This window comes from Amphiura filiformis, chromosome 7, assembly GCF_039555335.1.
Source record: "Amphiura filiformis chromosome 7, Afil_fr2py, whole genome shotgun sequence".
In the NCBI taxonomy this organism is placed as follows: Eukaryota; Metazoa; Echinodermata; class Ophiuroidea; order Amphilepidida; family Amphiuridae; genus Amphiura; species Amphiura filiformis.
The window spans coordinates 35,653,274-35,671,848 of record NC_092634.1 but is presented as its reverse complement, the minus strand read 5'-3'; the positions used below and the strand labels follow the sequence as shown (position 1 = coordinate 35,671,848).

The 18,575-nt window shown below is 35.0% G+C and overlaps 1 protein-coding gene across 4 annotated transcripts in view; it reads right to left on the bottom strand.

Moving 5' to 3' along the window:
• LOC140157107 (uncharacterized) overlaps nucleotides 1-18,575 on the bottom strand; it is a 262,345-nt gene that overhangs the window by 124,583 nt on the left and 119,187 nt on the right. For all 4 annotated transcript variants that reach the window (XM_072180178.1, XM_072180180.1, XM_072180177.1 and 1 more), the window contains exon 7: nucleotides 7,972-8,091. In XM_072180178.1, the coding sequence (XP_072036279.1) occupies nucleotides 7,972-8,091 (120 nt within the window). The remainder of the gene's footprint in view (nucleotides 1-7,971; nucleotides 8,092-18,575) is intronic.

The window sequence follows — 18,575 nt, the reverse complement described above, 5'->3', positions numbered from 1 at the left end:
AAATCAATTTTCATTATCTAAATCAACATATTATTGAAAAATAACACTTTGATGTTTTGCAAAAGTTCATTCTACAAATATTGCTTTTAAAACTTGCTTGATTTATTGTTTTGAATGAGTTATGTATGTTTTACGAAAGTGTTGTTGTTTCAGCTCTCTTTACAACATAACTCAAGAACCACAGGACCTACAGAAGTATATCTGTGGCATTTGAATTCTTCTACACACTCGCTATGAAGTGATCAATGCAATTCGCAAGATGTTGTGAACTACCAAATTGCAACAGTTAAAAATAGTTTCTAACCCTAAAGAGTTCTTTTTTGGGAAATTAATCATGCTAAGAATCTTTCAAAAATGAGTGAGGACTTACCTATAGCATCTGAGTATAAGCCTAACACTGGATACACAGTAAGAATTTCAGTACTTGGATACAGCAGCCCAAAACAACTTTTGAAATCACTTGCTAAAACTCTATCCTAATCTTTAGTTCTATGCACTTTAGCCATCAATGTTTCACTATTTTGTGGGGGAAATATGGTAAACATCAATAGCTGCCCTATAATAAGTTTCACCCATTTACAACCTGCAATACAATAGATGTAGCTGGTGGCAACCCTGATAAAAAAATCACCATACCCCCACCCCATACAGGGGGTGTAGATTAAAAATGGAGTCACCCATTTAGGTAACCCCTTCACAGGAGGTGTAGATTTCAAATGGAGTCGCCCATTCAGGTAACCCCATTTGAAATTCTCACACCCTGTGTGGAAGATTAAAGTCATGTCTTCCAAAGGGGGTATATGGATTTGAACTGGAACAGCCCATTGCTGTCACCCGGGGAGTCACTCCCATTGTGGCCTATACACCATCCGCGATAATAAAAATGCATAAAAGGGGTAGTTTTCCGTGGGTAGGCACAATACGCGAGTATCGTGTTTAGGGTATCAAAAACATGAAAAATTGGAAGAAAGGGTAAAATTGCAATTGCTAATACGCGGAAATGAAATTTAGGGTATGAAATTTGATGCAAGAAATAAAATCCCTGTTTAGTGTGTGAAAACAGGCACGTGTTACCGGTTTAGGGTATCGTTTTAGCCAAGGGTTAAATCCCTGTTTAGGGTGCTTTTCAAAAGTTGATTATCGCGGATGGTGTACAGGCCACAATGGGAGGGACCCCCCAGGTGCTGTCACCTAATCTGCAAGTATTTTTTGCTTGGCTAACATGACTTCACTTATAGAAAGACTCAAGGCAGCAATTCTTTCTACATACCCTTCAACCACATCCCTGGGAATAACTGTATTGACTCTCACTAATTCATTATTCATAATTTCTTTTCACTCCTTAAATACCATAATAAAAGATATTAAGTGATGCATTCAATTTCAGAATAAAAGCTTAAATTCCAGATATTTAGTTAAGGCACTTCCCAGATATCAATACAATAGAAGTCAATAATTGGCATAAATTGTGTTTGAAATTGATCCATTTTTGTTGAATAGTCCTAATTACCCAATCAAGGGATTCTATTATTGTACATTAAATAATGAGTACCGGTAGTGTTGCCAGATCATGATTGCCTAAAAATATTTTTATAACCATCACAGTCTGGTAAAACTGTAGTTTTCTACTCAAACTGTTACTACAAGTCGGTGCCCTGTGGGGAGGGGAGGGGAGGGGATGGGAGGGGACGGGAGGGGTGGGGAGGGGACGGGAGGGGTGGGGGAGGGGAGGGGATGGGAGGGGGTGGAAGAGGAGTGGCAACACTCACTGATATAAATAACAAATGTAATACACTCTCAAAATGACATCCTTCAAAACCACAATGCTTTTACTCGCTCCTTACCAACAATAGGTTCTTAAATACCTCAGTCATATTTCTTCCCAGGATTTCTTATCTGATATGCCCGGCTGATATGCAGCACATTACCAGATGTGAAAGAACAATTTTTTTTTTTTTTTCATCACCAGATGTTCCCAAAGTACCCCTTTTATCCATATTTTGCAGAAATATCCCCTATTGTGACGATTTTGTGGTCCACGTTCAGTCAGTGCTACCGTCAAAATAAGATCCCTTTTCTACAACATTTGGGAACACGCATAGTTACCAACTTTTATGTTGATTGAGGGAGCCGGGCAAGACCGATTTGGTACTACATGCAGCCCAATTGTGCTCGCATGCTACACACCCGGCAACACGCACTCTGTACATCAAAATTATCACCCTTGATATTGTCAATAAGTTGTTCAACAAAACGGTAAATCAATCATTTTCCACTGAGGCTATCTTCAATTCAAAGAAAATTTTCAAGGTTGGATAACTTGTCACATTATGTTAACAACACGTTTTGACACTCGTTAATCAAAATCAAATTTATTAAGTCATATAGTAAATTATGGATTCAATAAAGTCATGGCTCGTAAGCAATGTGATCAATACTCTTTTTTTATTAAATTCAATTACTATATGGCCATCAACCGGAACTTCTTTATGGAAATAATTACAGGTAAACATTAACCCCATGAGAACTACCTGCCGATTGGCCAAAAAGAAGTTTTCATTATCAATTGGACCAATCAGCAACATTGTTAGAATAATTTCACCACACACAAAAAATGAGGTGAATTATTTGCAAAGCTCCATTCTGATTGGTGATTAAAGTGAAGATATCATGTAATTGACCAATCAGAGGCAATGTTAGATCGACATGTAGTGCTCAAGGGTTACTTCGACATATTGCACATTTAATCAAAACAGACCCCTGATGAACCTTACATTATAAAGATATCTAAATGTTAAAGTGATACTATGCCTTTTCATATACACCAGGCACAAAAAGAAACTCATCAGTTATATTCATCCTTGCTGTTCAATAACTTGATAATTTTAGATTATTCTGAAATCCCGGGGGGGGTACTCAAGTTTGGTTTTGGTAGGGACGTGCCGCTGAGAATTTGAAAGTGGACCCATAAATATACCAATTTTTCAAGAAATTTGGACCCATTGATATACCAAAAGTCAAAATTTTCGGCCGAATTTAACCCAAATTGTCCTAGTTTTTACAAATTTTCGGAAAATTTTGACTAAATTAACGAAAAATTGGGATATTTTCCGAAAAAATTAAGAAAATTTTGAAAAAAGGACCCATTCATATACCAAAATAGGCTTTGAAAAGGGGGTCATTGATATACCAAGAGGCTGAAAATGCTACCCATATTTGCGCACGTCCCAGTATGGTCATTTGTACTGAGTACCCCGGGTCTGAAATATACATCTTGTTAATTGGACTTTTCTTTCTCATTTGACACCCTGTTCGTGAACATTGAGCAAGAATTGACCAAGATATCGCCTCAAACTCTCAAACCCCAAAATGAAAAGTTGCAATTTTAACGATTCAATTGTGCCTGTTACACTGTGTGCTTTATTGATTGGCCCGTGGTGCTTGTGTGCAATACAACGATGCGTTCCCATTGAAAATCGTTGAAAATGCAACTTTTGATTTTGGGGTTTGAGGCTTTGGAGGCGCATGTCTTGGTCAATTCTTGTTCGTTTTCACGAACAGGGTGTCAAATGAGAAAGTAAAGTCTAATTAACAAAATGTATATTTCAGAATAATCAAACATTATCAAGTTATTGAACAGCAAGGATGAATATAACTGACAAGTTTCTTTTTGTGCCTGGTGTATATTGGAAAAAAATATATTAAAGTCATAAATGTATGATCTTTTTAAATGAATTTAGCTAATTTCCAAACTTACATGTAACAGTTTCAAACCTAATTTTTTTGGCATATTTGTTACCATGGTTATGTGAACACATGTCCAAACTTACACTAAAGGACAAAAGAACAATTTTGAATTAATATCTTAATTATGAAATTAAATCCCCCATCGAGCTCCACAGTAAGGTGGCCAAAATAGAAGATGTAAAATGAAAGAAAACCTATGTCAGCTTCAAATCATTACTAATATTATTTCATAATTTTTGGCAAAGAATAAACAAATTTATATTTGATCAAAATTGTATAATTATGGATTAAATTTGACATATTGCACATTTAATAAAAACAACTCACAGACAATTTTTTTTATTATAATAATATGACATTTGGCACAAAGCCAAGCAGATCTAATATTGAAAAGACAATAAACTTGGTGGTATGATAAAACAATGGATGATGCAGGTGTTCTGTGGATAGTTGACGACACCACCGAGGAAATTAACGGTGAAATTGAACAAATAATTCTTCCTGGTTGATATTGATTTCGGATTTACAACATGCTTGGAAGTATGTGAATAGATGTGAAACTAAGATACGTGCAGGGTTCCCGCACCTTCAAGCCTTTAAAATTCAAGGACTTTCAAGGTCCAAAAGCATAATTTTTAAGACTTTCAAGGACCTTGTGCAAATTTCCAGGACTTTCAAGGCCTTGAAAAGGTGTTTTCAAATAAAAAGGCGTTTCAAGGACCATGGGAACATTTTCAAAGACTTACCACAACACAAAAAGTGACAGTTCCTCTCCACTCCCCAAATTTTGTCACAATTTTCAAGGACTTTCAAGGACATTGTGCAAATTTCCAGGACTTTCAAGGCCTTGAAAAGGCGTTTTCAAATTCAAGGACTTTCAAGGACAATGGGAACCCTGTACGTGCAATGATGCACAATTTTCGACGTCACATACAACTTTTTCACCAGTGGCATAGCCAAGGGACCCCATCAAAAGTCTTGCCCCCCGCCCCCCCCAATTATCCTGCTCTAATTATCATCATCATCATCATCATCATCATCATCATCATCATCACCATCATCATCATCATCAATATTACCACTAACATCATTTTCTTCTTCATCATAAATTTTTTGTTGTTCTAAGAAAATTGAATCAGTTTACAAAATAATTTGATGCCATAACAGTAAATGTAACCATAACAGCTGCCATTTTTAGCAGCATCAGCATTTTTTCCGTAGCCACACAATTTGTTTCTATCTTAATTTGATTACATACAAATTCTGCCAGTATAAACACCGGTAATTTGGACACAAGATGAATTGCAGATTGCCATGGGGAAATAAAACACACATTTGCTGCGTCAAAAGAACCTATAATGCAAATTGTTTCCCTGTGCAAAATTATAATTTCATTAGCAGTCGCTGATCACCTGTAAATTTGATCTATATAATATCAATTAGCTATTAATAGTATTTTTAATGCATGCTGATTTGGGGCTGTTCTATTTGAAAGCCATACACCCTATGGAAGACGTGACCTTAATCTTCCACACAGGGAGTGTGAACTTCAAATGGGGTTACCAGAATAGCTGACTCCATTTGAAATCTACACCCCCTGTGTGGGAGATTAAGGTCATGTCTTCCATAGGGGGTGTATGGATTTTAAGAGAAATAGCTGATTCTGGTGTGTAATTGCATGGTTCTTAAATTTCCTAATCTTGGAGGAAAAAAAGACCTTTTTATGCGAGTATTTGGTAACAGATGATATCCCCTTCTCAGTGCCCTGGTCCCCGGCCCCAGGTTCAGCCAGGTCAGAAACTTGACAGACATTTTATGTTTTTTATTGGTAATGATGGTGTAAAGCGCAGGCCCAATTTAGCAAAGATTTATGCCCATACACATTCTCTATCCCAAGTTACTTTAAAACTGTCTTCAGTAGATAATAGGGGCTTCATTCATTTATTTTTCTTATTATGTTGCTATCTTCAGTAGATAGCAACTATTTACTTTAATTCAAACATTTATGACTATGTTACTATATTCATTAGATAGTGATTATTACAGGAACTGAAAATTCATTTGTTTTGTCTTTGATACTATTCTTCAGTAGATAGCAACAGTTAAATTCATTTAATTTTCTTACTATGTTACTATCTTCAGTTGATAGCAACTACTCAATTAATTAATTTTTTCTTACTATGTTACTATCTTCAGAAGACAGCAACTACTTAATTTACTTTTTCTTAGTATCTTACTACCTTCAGTAGATAGCAACTACTAAGTTCACTTATTCTTGCTATGTTACCATCTTCAGAAGATAGCAATACTTAATTCAGGTATTTTTTCCAATTTTACCATCTTCAATAGATAGCAATTTATTTTTTCTTACTATGTTCCTATCTTCAGTAGATAGCAACTGTTTAATTCATTTATTTTTCTTGTTATGTTACTATCTTCAGTAGATAGAAACGGTTTAATTTATTTATTTTTTCTTGTTATGTTACTATCTTCAGTAGATAGCAACTGATTAATTAATCTATTTTTTCTTACTATTCGTCGGCTGTATTCCATAGTGGCGTATAGTGATTTTTGGTCATTTTTTTGAAAATTGGCACATATGTTTTTAATGATATGCTCTTTCATTTTTCTAAGTCTCATCAGTCATAATTAGCTAATTAATTAGTAATTAATTAATTAAATGTATGTATAGTTACAAAGTGACATTTTTTGTATTCCATAGTGGCGTATCGACCATACGCCACTTTTTATGCACATTTTATCATTATGAAATATCGGCAAAATGAAAAACATCGTATGTCATAGTGGCGTCTGCGCGTCGGACCTATACGCCACTATGGAATACTTAACAACTAAAAAGTAACGCCATAGGGATTACACGGCGACCGAGGTGGCGTCACGGTTAACGTAAGGTTAGGGTATTGCGTTTTGTTCGCTTTTCCATAGTGACGTATAGTTTTATTGTCAGTTTGCCAGCAATAGTATGTATTTATTTCTTTTGAAAAATATATAACAATAAAATCTATTTAGTTTACTACAGAAATTTCACATCATTTACAAAATATAATGAATGTCTGATTTACACAACTCGATTTAAAATTGGCATTTCTTCAAACCCGATTTTCTCGAAAAGTTGTTTATTCGCGGCGCCCCACTATACGCCACTATGGAATACGGACGACGTATTTTCCTGTCTTCAATAGATAGCAACCGTTTAATTTGTTTTGTTTTTTTCTTGTTATGCTCCTAACTTCCGTAGATAGCAACTACTTAATTCATTTATTTTTCTTACTATTTTCCTATCTTCAGTAGATAGCAACCGTTTAATTCATTTATTTTTTCTTACTATGTTACTATCTTCAGTAGATAGCAACTGATTAATTAATCTATTTTTTCTTACTATATTCCTGTCTTCAGTAGATAGCAACTACTTAATTCATTTATTTTTTCTTACTATGTTACTATCTTCAGTAGATAGCAACTGATTAATTAATCTATTTTTTCTTACTATTTTCCTATCTTCAATAGATAGCAACCATTTAATTCATTAATTGTTTTCTTGTTATGTTCCTAACTTCTGTAGATAGCAACTACTTAATTCATTTATTTTTTCTTACTATCTTCAGCCTAGCAACTGTTCAGTGCCTTGTCTTTGTTATTACCATCAGTAGATATTAGACATCAACTTAATTCATTTAGTTTTTCTTACTTTGTTGCTATCTTCAGTAGATTACAACCATATAGTTCATTGATAATTTTCTTAATATGTTGCTATCTTCAGTAACTGTAGAAAAATCATGCTCATTTACACTCAAATATTGGCAAATTTTAATGTATTTTCAACAAAATGCAGTGCAAACTACAATGGTGTTTCTAGAATATATTGTCTAAATCATTTTTATCTCCAATCAATGTACATCCAAGTACTGGTATTTTAGTATAGGGAAAAATCAAATCTCTAAAATATGTTATTAAACGTCTTGATTTTTCTTGGATTTCATCCATTTGAAATTTGACTTGATTGTTACTCAAACAAAGTGAGTCATGGTTAGCCCAAAATGAGTCCTAAGTTCAGGTAAAGGGCATGCTTAAGTAAAGAAGTGTACCCTTTTGACAGTTTTCATTGCTGTGCATGCAGGGTGGTTTTGAGGGCTTTCGCCCCTAGATTTTCCCCTGGATCAGAAAAATCTGATAACAAATGACATCCAAAAATGTGTTAATTACCTGCAAGGCTTCAACCTGTCTTCTGTTCTTGTCAACAACTGCCTTAAGCTTAATGATGGTTCCTTCATAAGATGACTTCCGCTTCTTCTCTGCCTGTAGGGCATCAGTCAGTTCTTTCACCTTTTGAAATAAAAAAAAAAGAAAACATGATATTAATTTTAGGAAACATGGATAAGTTGTGTATCTGGAACATTGACTTTCCAATGGGATGTTCATATCGTGAATTTTTGATCCGGAGTTGATCTGAACTGCTGGAAACTAGATCTGGAACTTATTGCAAGATATATGAATTAGGATTTCCATCCAAAGCTACCGTAAAAACACAATAGTTAGCATATGTGCTTACTATCTAGCGCTTTTGAAAACATGAAATTCTACCAAAGTCTGGCACTTTACCAACTGAGCTAATGGGGTTAAGACACAAATTTGCAGGTTTACTTGTTCGCATATAACCAAGTGTATCGATGATTTGCTCAAAACTCTTTACACTTTTGTGCATACGGACACTTCATGTTTTAAAAGCGTTCGATAATAAGCATATATGCCAACTATTGAGTTTTTACGGTGTACTGTGTCTCGTCTCAAGTTGAGAATAATGCCATGTTAGATTTCACAGTGACATATTTGAATCACTGTGTTTACACAGTTGCATCACCATCATACTGACCAATCACCCTTCAACGCATGTATATACGACCTGCGGCATTAGGTTAGCGCGGGCCACTCAAATCTGCCACTGCAAAATCCAATATGGCGTTTCTCTCAACTTGAGACGAGACACACTATATAAGGCACCAGTGAGTTCTTTCTCCTTTCAAAATGGAAATAGAGATAACATAATGTTAATTTAATGACACATGGATAAGTTGCATACTATCTGGCACATTGACTTTACATTGAGAGATTCACATCAGGGAGTATTGCACTGTTGATGGTGACAACTCGGCCACAAATATGAAAGAATCTACACAAACTTTGCGAAAAAGCTTGTCCATGTTACGCACAATAGCTCCGATATAACCTCTTCAGCGGGTTGTTTGTTTACTTCCTGATCGATTGGCTTTGCGCATTCAGTGTGTCAAAAATGTTTAGGTCTGTGCAAACGACTAGGATATGACGGCCTGATGACTAGATTTCAGTCCGACTTTGAATTCACAATTTTTTCTTTCTTGAACACACACGAGTCTTGATCTGAAGCCATCAAAATGAATGTTACATCAATGGAAAGCGGTCACTTTGAAGAAATTTTACCCACAAGATCCAAGTGATTAGATGGCGCTGTTTATTTTTCTGGCGAATAGAAGCTGACTAGAAGCTCCCGGCTTTCAAGAACGCGAAATTTACACAGAAATATTTGCGATTTTTGACTAAAATAAAAAGTTTACCCCTAGATACGCGAGTCTAAGCAAGTTTCAAACATTTTTTTTTTTAATCAAAAGATCACAGTATAAGCTCCATGTTAAGAAGCAGATCCAAGTTATATCACTACAAATTATGTTTCAGTGGCAAGAGATGGAAAAAAAGACCTGATTTTAGCCTGTGTTTCCATAGGAGTTCAAGCGTGGAATAGCTCGGAAAATCTTAGTTCCCCAAAGGTTTCGATATGTATTTCACTTAAAATGAAATAGCCTGTTTCAACACAGCCCTGCCCTATAATACATAATATAGTACTATGAACAAATACTCAACAAACACACCAAATATCAGTGCTTGCATATTTACAATGAAGTAAACAAATGTAGATACCAGCACAAATGTTGATATTAATAAACTTGTTAATAATCATGTCCTGAAAATACTCACTATTTGTAAAGCCTGTTTTAGGCAAAAATTTCATCATCATCAGAGCATCTCTACTAAGCCTGTGTATTATTGAACAACCCAGTTCTATCACCAAGCTATTCCAGATATTTCATTTGTTGACGTTAGTAACACACATAATGGCATAGCATGATTTTACACTACCAGCATAATTGTAATAGCAAATATGTTATGCAAACAACTACTACTATAAGGTAAATTTTCATGGTAAACTTATTTTCATGCTCTTCCAAATGTGTGAACGCAAAATTAAAGATACACAAAATATGAATGTGTAGATCTAAGCTGAGGGAGGAACTCAAGTATGGCAATGTATACATGCAAGACCAAAATATCTTATTGACTCTTTCCATGGACAGCTCCAGGTGTTTTGAAAGGGGGGCCCTGCTTATGCGACCAAAAAACAACAACAACCCTGTTCTACAGACGGACATACCTTTCATGTAGACTCGGTTGGTCCCCAGAGGCGGTTCTCCCTGGTTGAAGGTATACAGGGATGTGTCACGGTTATGGAGTACCTTTTCAGCAATTTTGGTATATCGATGGGTGGGTTTTGAGTGGAGACCAATGCTGGGCGCATTTGGGCAAAAGTGCCCCTAAATTTGGGTGCTTTTTGGGTGTTTTTTGTGGAAAATTGGTATACTGATGTAATGGGTGGCAAAATCAGCAAAAAGTAGGTATAGAGAAAGTCAGCATCCAAAAGTCTGTGAGGCACATCCCCGGAATTCTTTTAAAGACCCCCCCCCCCCCGGTCGGTCAGTCGGTCATTGTTGTTTTTGGTTTGTTTTAGCAAATAACTCTAAAAATCACCAAAATCTGTAAATAAATTACTATTCTTTTTTGTAATTTTTTTCCTTATTTTGGATGCATTTTTAGTCAAAACAGCTGATTTTACATGCATAACAGATTCTATCAAACTCTATCCCCAAATTATTCCCCAAGTATTTCACAATTTCCCTGTATGATCCTTGAGTGCTATCGCCATGTGAATGATACATTTTACAATTCTCAAGGGCTGAGCTTAACCTATGACTTTGGTTTAATTGTATTTAATATATAGGGCTCAATACATTCATAGCTTCCAGAGCTGAAGTCATCAGGCATTGTGAAACTAACTATAGGATTCCAGGCTCCAACAGAATCATGTGGACATGCACTCAGCAATTGACTTTAAGTCGAGAATTGAGATTCCTTAAAAGGACGCTCAATTCTCGAACATGCCAATGGACTGTATGGACATATCTTGAATATCTTGTGTATATGTATACTTTGCATGAATGGATAAATGGCCACAATGTTGAATGACCCACCAATACCATTCTGTTACCCCCATTACCCCCACCTTATTACTTACTCAGAAATAATCCATATTACATACCTGTCTTTTATACGTCGACATCCTGATATATGTAATACTGTGTTCAATAGTATTATTTTACATCTATGTTAAAATCCAGCCAAATATACTGACAAAAATAGCATCTCTAGTGTTATTCCTGGCGAACTTGATTTGAAATTGTTTCTTTAAAACCTCCACACCTGTACACCCCGACACAAACTGATATTGTCTGTCAAACGGAAATTTTAACTAGTAGTACTAGAAATTTTGTTGTTTTAAATATTCATAGCTCCAAAACTTGATTATTTCTCCAATTTCTGTTCAAATTTGTTTCATTTTCTATACTACATGTCAAGACAAGGAACACTTCCTTATTTGAATATTGAAAATAGTTTTCTGTCACAATGAAATAACCAAAGAAAAAAAATTAAAATGCTGGCAACACAAAAAATTAAATTTTGTTACTTGTTTCATTTTCAAAAGAAACAACATCCTCTATTATGCACTTAGTCATAGACAAACTTAAATATTGAAAATAATTGTTATCCCCATCTTTCAGGCTAAGTTCACTTTAGTTTACACATTATTGTGCAAGACAATTACCAATCTATTAAACTTTAGTATTGTGAAGATCTGAAATGTATTACAATACCCAAGCCTTAAGGTCACTCTCCTCTATATCAAATCACTGTGTTATTATTGGCCAATTGCATCCTAGGAGTGAGCAAGTCCCATGCCACTAAGAAATAGTAATAGTAATAGATAATATTGATTCAGTTTGGGCAATTTGGTGGGTCATAATAGACAAACCATGCAGATATAATGTAAAACTTATGTTGATGTAAAACAATCTATAAATAGAATTGATTCAGCAAGGGGGCACATGCATGCATATATGGTCAATTCCAGCGAAAGCGGACAAAATTCTCTCTATGTTAACTTTCCACTTTAAAATGTCATTAATAAAGGAAATCCCGTTATTGATGGAGCATATCATGTCACGTCCAATGTGCTCTCTTTGTGCATATAGGCCTTTACTAGCAAGTCATACCAGGGGACAAGTTATGATAGCTTAAATGAATTGGCGTTACCCACCAATTCAAAGATAAAGCACCATATATGTCATTGAATGTCCTTCAATCAAAATGAAATTATTACCGTTAGAAAGATGTTTGCATGATCTCTCATCATATGTAAAACGATTGAATTCCACCAAAGTTTGTGGACTCTAGAGGCCATTAAGTCAATTTGGCTAATAATTTTGTTACCCGCGTATCAAAAATAAAATGATCGTTCTGAAAAATGTTAAGTGAATATGCCATAAATGACTATATCATGAAACGAAGTTTCGTTCTATAATTCTGAGGTCCAAGTGATTATTTTATGCAAATACGTTTTACCCATAAAATCCCATAAAATCAAATTTGACGTTACCCACGTATCAACTGTTACCCACGAGTCCAGCAAATATAATTGCCATAACTTAAATTAACATTTAATGATTTTGGACACTGAATTTAGTTTGACAAGCGCTTAAAATTGTAAATCGTAAAAATACGTTCACCGCTTTAAAAAGAATCTCTGACGGTTTAAACTTTTGTTACCCACGAATCCCGAATAGATGCTAACCTTGAAAAATAAGGAGATTGTTTATTTTAAGTTTAAATCAGCACATATTCAAGCCATGGGTATGCTATAATTTTGACAGTACTTACAGTTTATACACCTAAGAAACGCAAACCCCAAACGGTACTATAGTACTTATAGCTTTACCCACAATTCGGCGTTACCCACGAATCCAAGGATTTACTCAGTAAATTATATGTTTCTTATGCATCTTAACATTTTGAAAACATGCGAAATAGGTTCCAAAACAGTCCTGTTTAATAGTGTCCTCTTGAAGGTATACTGAAGCTGCATCATGAAGTTTTGATTGATTATCCTAAATTACCATTTTTTGGGTAAATGCAATTGGTTAGAGAAACGGAAATCATTGAAACACAATGGAGGAATAACCGCATGGTGGCTTCCAACCTTCTGTAATATTTTCTATTTTGCCGCTTACCAATACATACCTTCAAATATGTGTTACCCACGAACATTATGGTTACCCACGAATCCCTACTTAAATTGTAGTTAACAATGTATTGATAGTGTTTTAGTTCATAGGAACTGTCAAACACGAGTTAATAGAATATTGCTGCATGAAAATATGGAATGATTTTACTAAAATAATAATATAAAACTGTTTGCTCTGTCTATTTGAATTTGGCAACTTTATTATTCTCAAAATTTGTATACCCAAAATGCCATAATGATCCATTCTAAATATTCCATGTAGTCTGTATTTTGATTAAAATTCATTTTAGTGCCATTGCAGCCTGAATTATTGACATACGGAAAAGTATTTTTATTTGTATTAAAAAAAAATAATAGGAATTGCTATTTTCCAGACGCTGTTACCCACGAATCCATCCGAGATCCTCATCCTGCATTTAGAGATACAAAATCTAACTTTATATTTATATGAAGCATTTATTCTAATCTTTCGAAATAATACAGTAATGTTAAATGATAGCCACTTTGGAAAGAGTTTGAAGAATTGACACAATCTTAACTGTACACCTGGTTCTTTCTTAAAATTTGTAATAACCAAAATATTTCTGTATAGATATATGTAATAAAATTCTATTTTACGTTCAAAGTCTTCACCGATTTCTAGTGTATATGAGTCACACATAAAATATTGAAAGATATTAAAGAAAGTGAAATTTTATGGCGTACAACAGGTGAAAAATGCTTGAATTGTGGGTAACATGCATATCGCATTTAACACTTTATTTGGTCTAGCAAGAAAAGTTTTTTTTCATTTTGATGGCACTTCCACCTTATGATTCACTAGACATGATCGTCTCATTTGATAAGTCTAGAATTGAAAAGGAAAACATTTTCAAAATGGCCCCAGAGAGAATTTTGGCCCGCTTTGGCTGGAATTGACCATATATACTCATAGTATTCATAAATACTATCATATGGGACCGTACATACACGAATGAGCCGTAAATGTCCTCAATTGTATTCTGAGTTACAGTGTAAAATGGGCATGAAGGTCATATTCATAGGTATTTCAATTTGGTGCTACGTGTATCTCATTAAATGAGGTACACGTAGCACCAAATTGAGGTACCTATGAATACGACCTTCATGCCCATTTTACACTGTAACTCAGAATACAATTGAGGACATTTACGGCTCATTCGTGCTGTACGGTCACATAGAGCAATTAAACCATCCTAACATTTGGGTGAAGAAGGGAAGTACTACTTTTCAACCATTTCTGCAGTGGCAAAGTGGAGTATCTTTCAGCCTACTCTTCATTGGCTATTACCACAAACCTTTGCAGAGACAAAAACATCAAAGTTAATACACAGTTCCTGAATTCATCTTGTTGGAACAGTTTTCCCGTTTGGATTTTTGGATTCTGTCTTAAAGGTAATATAATATTTAATGTTTGAATGTTACTTTAATATGTTGAATGGTTTGTGTTTTGGATTGAAAAACATTCATCTAAAGGCTACTCACCTAGTTCTATATTTCTTGAATGAAACCCTTTGTTTGTTTGTTCATTTGTTTGTGTATATGAAAACATTAATATCCTAAGGTTACTCACCTCCACCCCCTCCATCAGTATACTACCTATGATAATAATGACTTTGCCTATATCAATCATTGGGCTATTCCAGTTGAAACCCATACACCCCCTATGGAAGACACAACCTTAATCTCTCACACAGTGGGTGTAGATTTCAAATGGAGCAACCCATTCAGGTAACCCCATTTGAAATTCACACTCCCTGTGTGGGAGATTAAGGATAAGTCTTCCATAGGGGTGTGTGGATTTCAACTGTAAAAGCCCATTGTATTTGCAATATTATAGAATGTGATTATGTGAGTGAATCTAATCTTTTTTAATCATATGTAATCACAAGAGGATATCGATTAATATTTTCAAAGAACAACCAATTTAATTGACTACATCAAATGACACGTAAATCTAAAATTCTTCAAAATGTTTTGTTAACAGATACAATGGCTACATGGACAAAAAAGCAATGGAATTTTTCACGTCAACTTGTGTGCAAATACTGCCGAATGAAGTTCAGTCCAAGAAACATTCCTCGCTACTTATCCCACATCCGTCATCATGAGCTGAATATCAAGCCATACTGGTATAACAATCCTATGTCACCAAAAGCTGGTTGTCGAAAGCTTTACCAAAATCAAGAATCAACAAAATGTGGTGAGAAAAGTCAGAAGACTGGAAATCAAAATTCTGTACAAATAAATCTTCAACAAGAGTCAACTAATTCTGATCATCAAGAAAGAAAACTAACTGCTTACAAACTGAACAATAAGATTACATGTAAATACTGCAATAAGCAGTTCATGCACATTGCAGTGAAGCGAAGGCATGAATCAATGAAACACCTTAAGATTTTCGATGACAACCAGTTGAATAATGGGAAACAGAAATGTATGTCCACCAACAATAGTGGAAAATATAAATGTAGCTACTGCAGCAAAACTTTTAGACATTCAAGCAGAAAGAATGAACATGATTTGCATCATACAGGAGAAAAACCTCACAAATGTAGCTACTGCAATAAATCTTTTAGTATATTAGGCAACAAGAAACGTCATGAATTGATTCATGCAGGAAAAAAAACTCACAAATGCAGGTATTGTAATAAAACCTTTATGATTACATGGGCTAAGAAACAACATGAAATGATCCATACAGGAGAAAAGCCTCACAAATGCAGCTACTGCAACAAATCTTTCACTCAGTTAGCAGACAAGAAGAAACATGAATTGATCCATACAGGAGTAAAACCTCACAAATGCAGCTACTGCAACAGATCTTTTAATATATTGGGTAACAAGAAAGTACATGAAATGTCCCACACCGGAGAAACACCTTACAAATGTAAATACTGCAATAGGGGCTTTAGTCAGGCACATAACAAAAAAATACATGAAATGACACACACAGGGGAAAAATCTTTCAAATGTAGTTACTGCCACAAGGGCTTTACTCATGCAACTGGCAAGAGACAACATGAAAGGACACACACAAAAGAAAGACCCTATAAATGTAGCTACTGTATCAAAACTTTTACTCAACCAGGAGGAAAGAAAGACCATGAAATGACCCATACAGGAGAAAATCCTCACAAATGTAGTTACTGCCATAAAGGCTTTACTCGGGCATATAGCAAGAAACTGCATGAAACGACACCCACAGGGAAGAGGTCTCACCAATGTAGTTACTGCCATAAGGGCTTTCCTGGGGCATATTACAAGAGAATACATGAAATGACACACACAGGAGAAAAACCTTTCAAATGTAGTTACTGTCACAAGGGATTTACTCTAGCAAGTAACAAGAAACAACATGAACGAATGCATACAGGAGAAAAACCTTACATATGTAGCTACTGCAACAAACCCTTTAATTCACTGAAAAGCAAGAAAAATCATGAATTACTCCATTCAGGAGAAAAACCTCATAACTGTAGACACTGCAACAAATCTTTTACTTTATTGGGAGCTAAGAATCAACATGAATTCCTTCATATGAAAGACAAGCCTCATAAATGTAGCTACTGCAACAAATCCTTTGCTCAAGCAGGGCACAAGAATCAACATGAAAAGTCACATACAGGAGAAAAACACCACAAATGTAGCTACTGCAATAAAGCCTTCGCCCAAGCAGGGCACAAGAACTGCCATGAAAGGTCACATACAGGAGAAAAACCTCACAAATGCAGCTACTGCGACAAATACTTCACTCATTTAGGAAACAGGAAGCGACATGAATTGATCCATACAGGAGAAAAACCTCACAAATGCAGCTACTGTAACAAATCTTTCACTCGGTTAGGAAACAAAAACCAACATGAATTGATTCATAAAGGAGAAAAACCTCACTAATGCAGCTACTGCAACAAATATATTTAGGAGACAAGAACAAACATGAATTGATTCATAGAGGAGAAAAACCTCACTAATACAGCTACTGCAATAAATATTTCACTCGTTTAGGAAACAAGAACCAACATGAATTGATTCATACAGGAGAAAAACCTCACTAATGCAGCTACTGCAACAAAATCTTTACTCAAAAAGGGAACATGAAAAAACATGAAAGACCCATACAAAAGACAAAAACAGGACACAAGAAACATAAAATATCCCATACAGGGGAAGTCTTATAAATGTAGCTACTGCAATAAAATCTTCCACATGGGGAGTGTGGATTTTAAATGGAATAGCCCATTCGTGATGTAAAACATGCTATCTAAAGGCTGCCTTGTGTTTTATTTGTTACCTTGGGTGATAGCATACTGCTGTATCACTTATTACAGTGGGCACTAATTAGGATGCCTATGTCCATTCAACACAAAATTTGTGTTTTGCATAGTCATGTTTTTCTTACAAACAGTTTTCAAAAAATATAGGCATACTATGAAATTCTACCTTGTGGGAGCTATATATCTTTCCATATCTACAATCTAATCATAAATAGCTGAATTTTAGGTGTATCCTTCAGGTAAGAGAATACCAAACAAATCCCAACTCTAATCCCACCCCTAATCCTACCCTAACCCTAAATGCTAACCCTAACCCTAACTCTAATCCTATTAGTATTTCGTGCTCTCTTACACTAAGTATAAACCAAATTTTAGTATTATTTTTATTTAATTTTGTTGGTAATTGTTACTTTATTTTATTTTTTAAAGGAGCAAAATATATACTCTCAAGATTTTGGACTCTGGTTTTTTCCCTTGGTGTGTAGTGCATCTTTTACCAAAGATTCATGATGCTGAATATGGCCATGCAGATGAACATCATCCAACTGTGCAGATTCGCAAAATATCCCTTTTCTGAAGACTTTATCGTCTTGACATATTCCAATCTCATAAATGTTTTGTATTTGTTTTCCTATTTGTTTAAATGTTTTGTTCAGTGTGTTGTTGTTGTTTTGCATTGTCTTTGTTCCATTATCACTACTTACTTAGAATATATTATATACAAAAATCTGAGGAAATGAACATGACCTCACTCACAGGTAGCCATGACCATGATGACATAAACCCCTAACAGAGTCATATTATGCAGATCTTCGGAAAAACAATTTTGGTCGACAGAATTAACTAAATATCACAATTATGCATGTTCAAACACACATATTTTTTGTATTGTTTGGCCATCATTAATGTGTACCTTGGTTAAACAAAACTAGTCAGCAGACAATAACTGTGACAATGCACAAATCAATTTAGCTTCCATACTTTGCTTGAGGGTTTACTATGCTAATAATTAATGTACACAAGGTTTTCAGAAAAGGGAATTGTTGTCAAAAGATAACATATCAGCACAA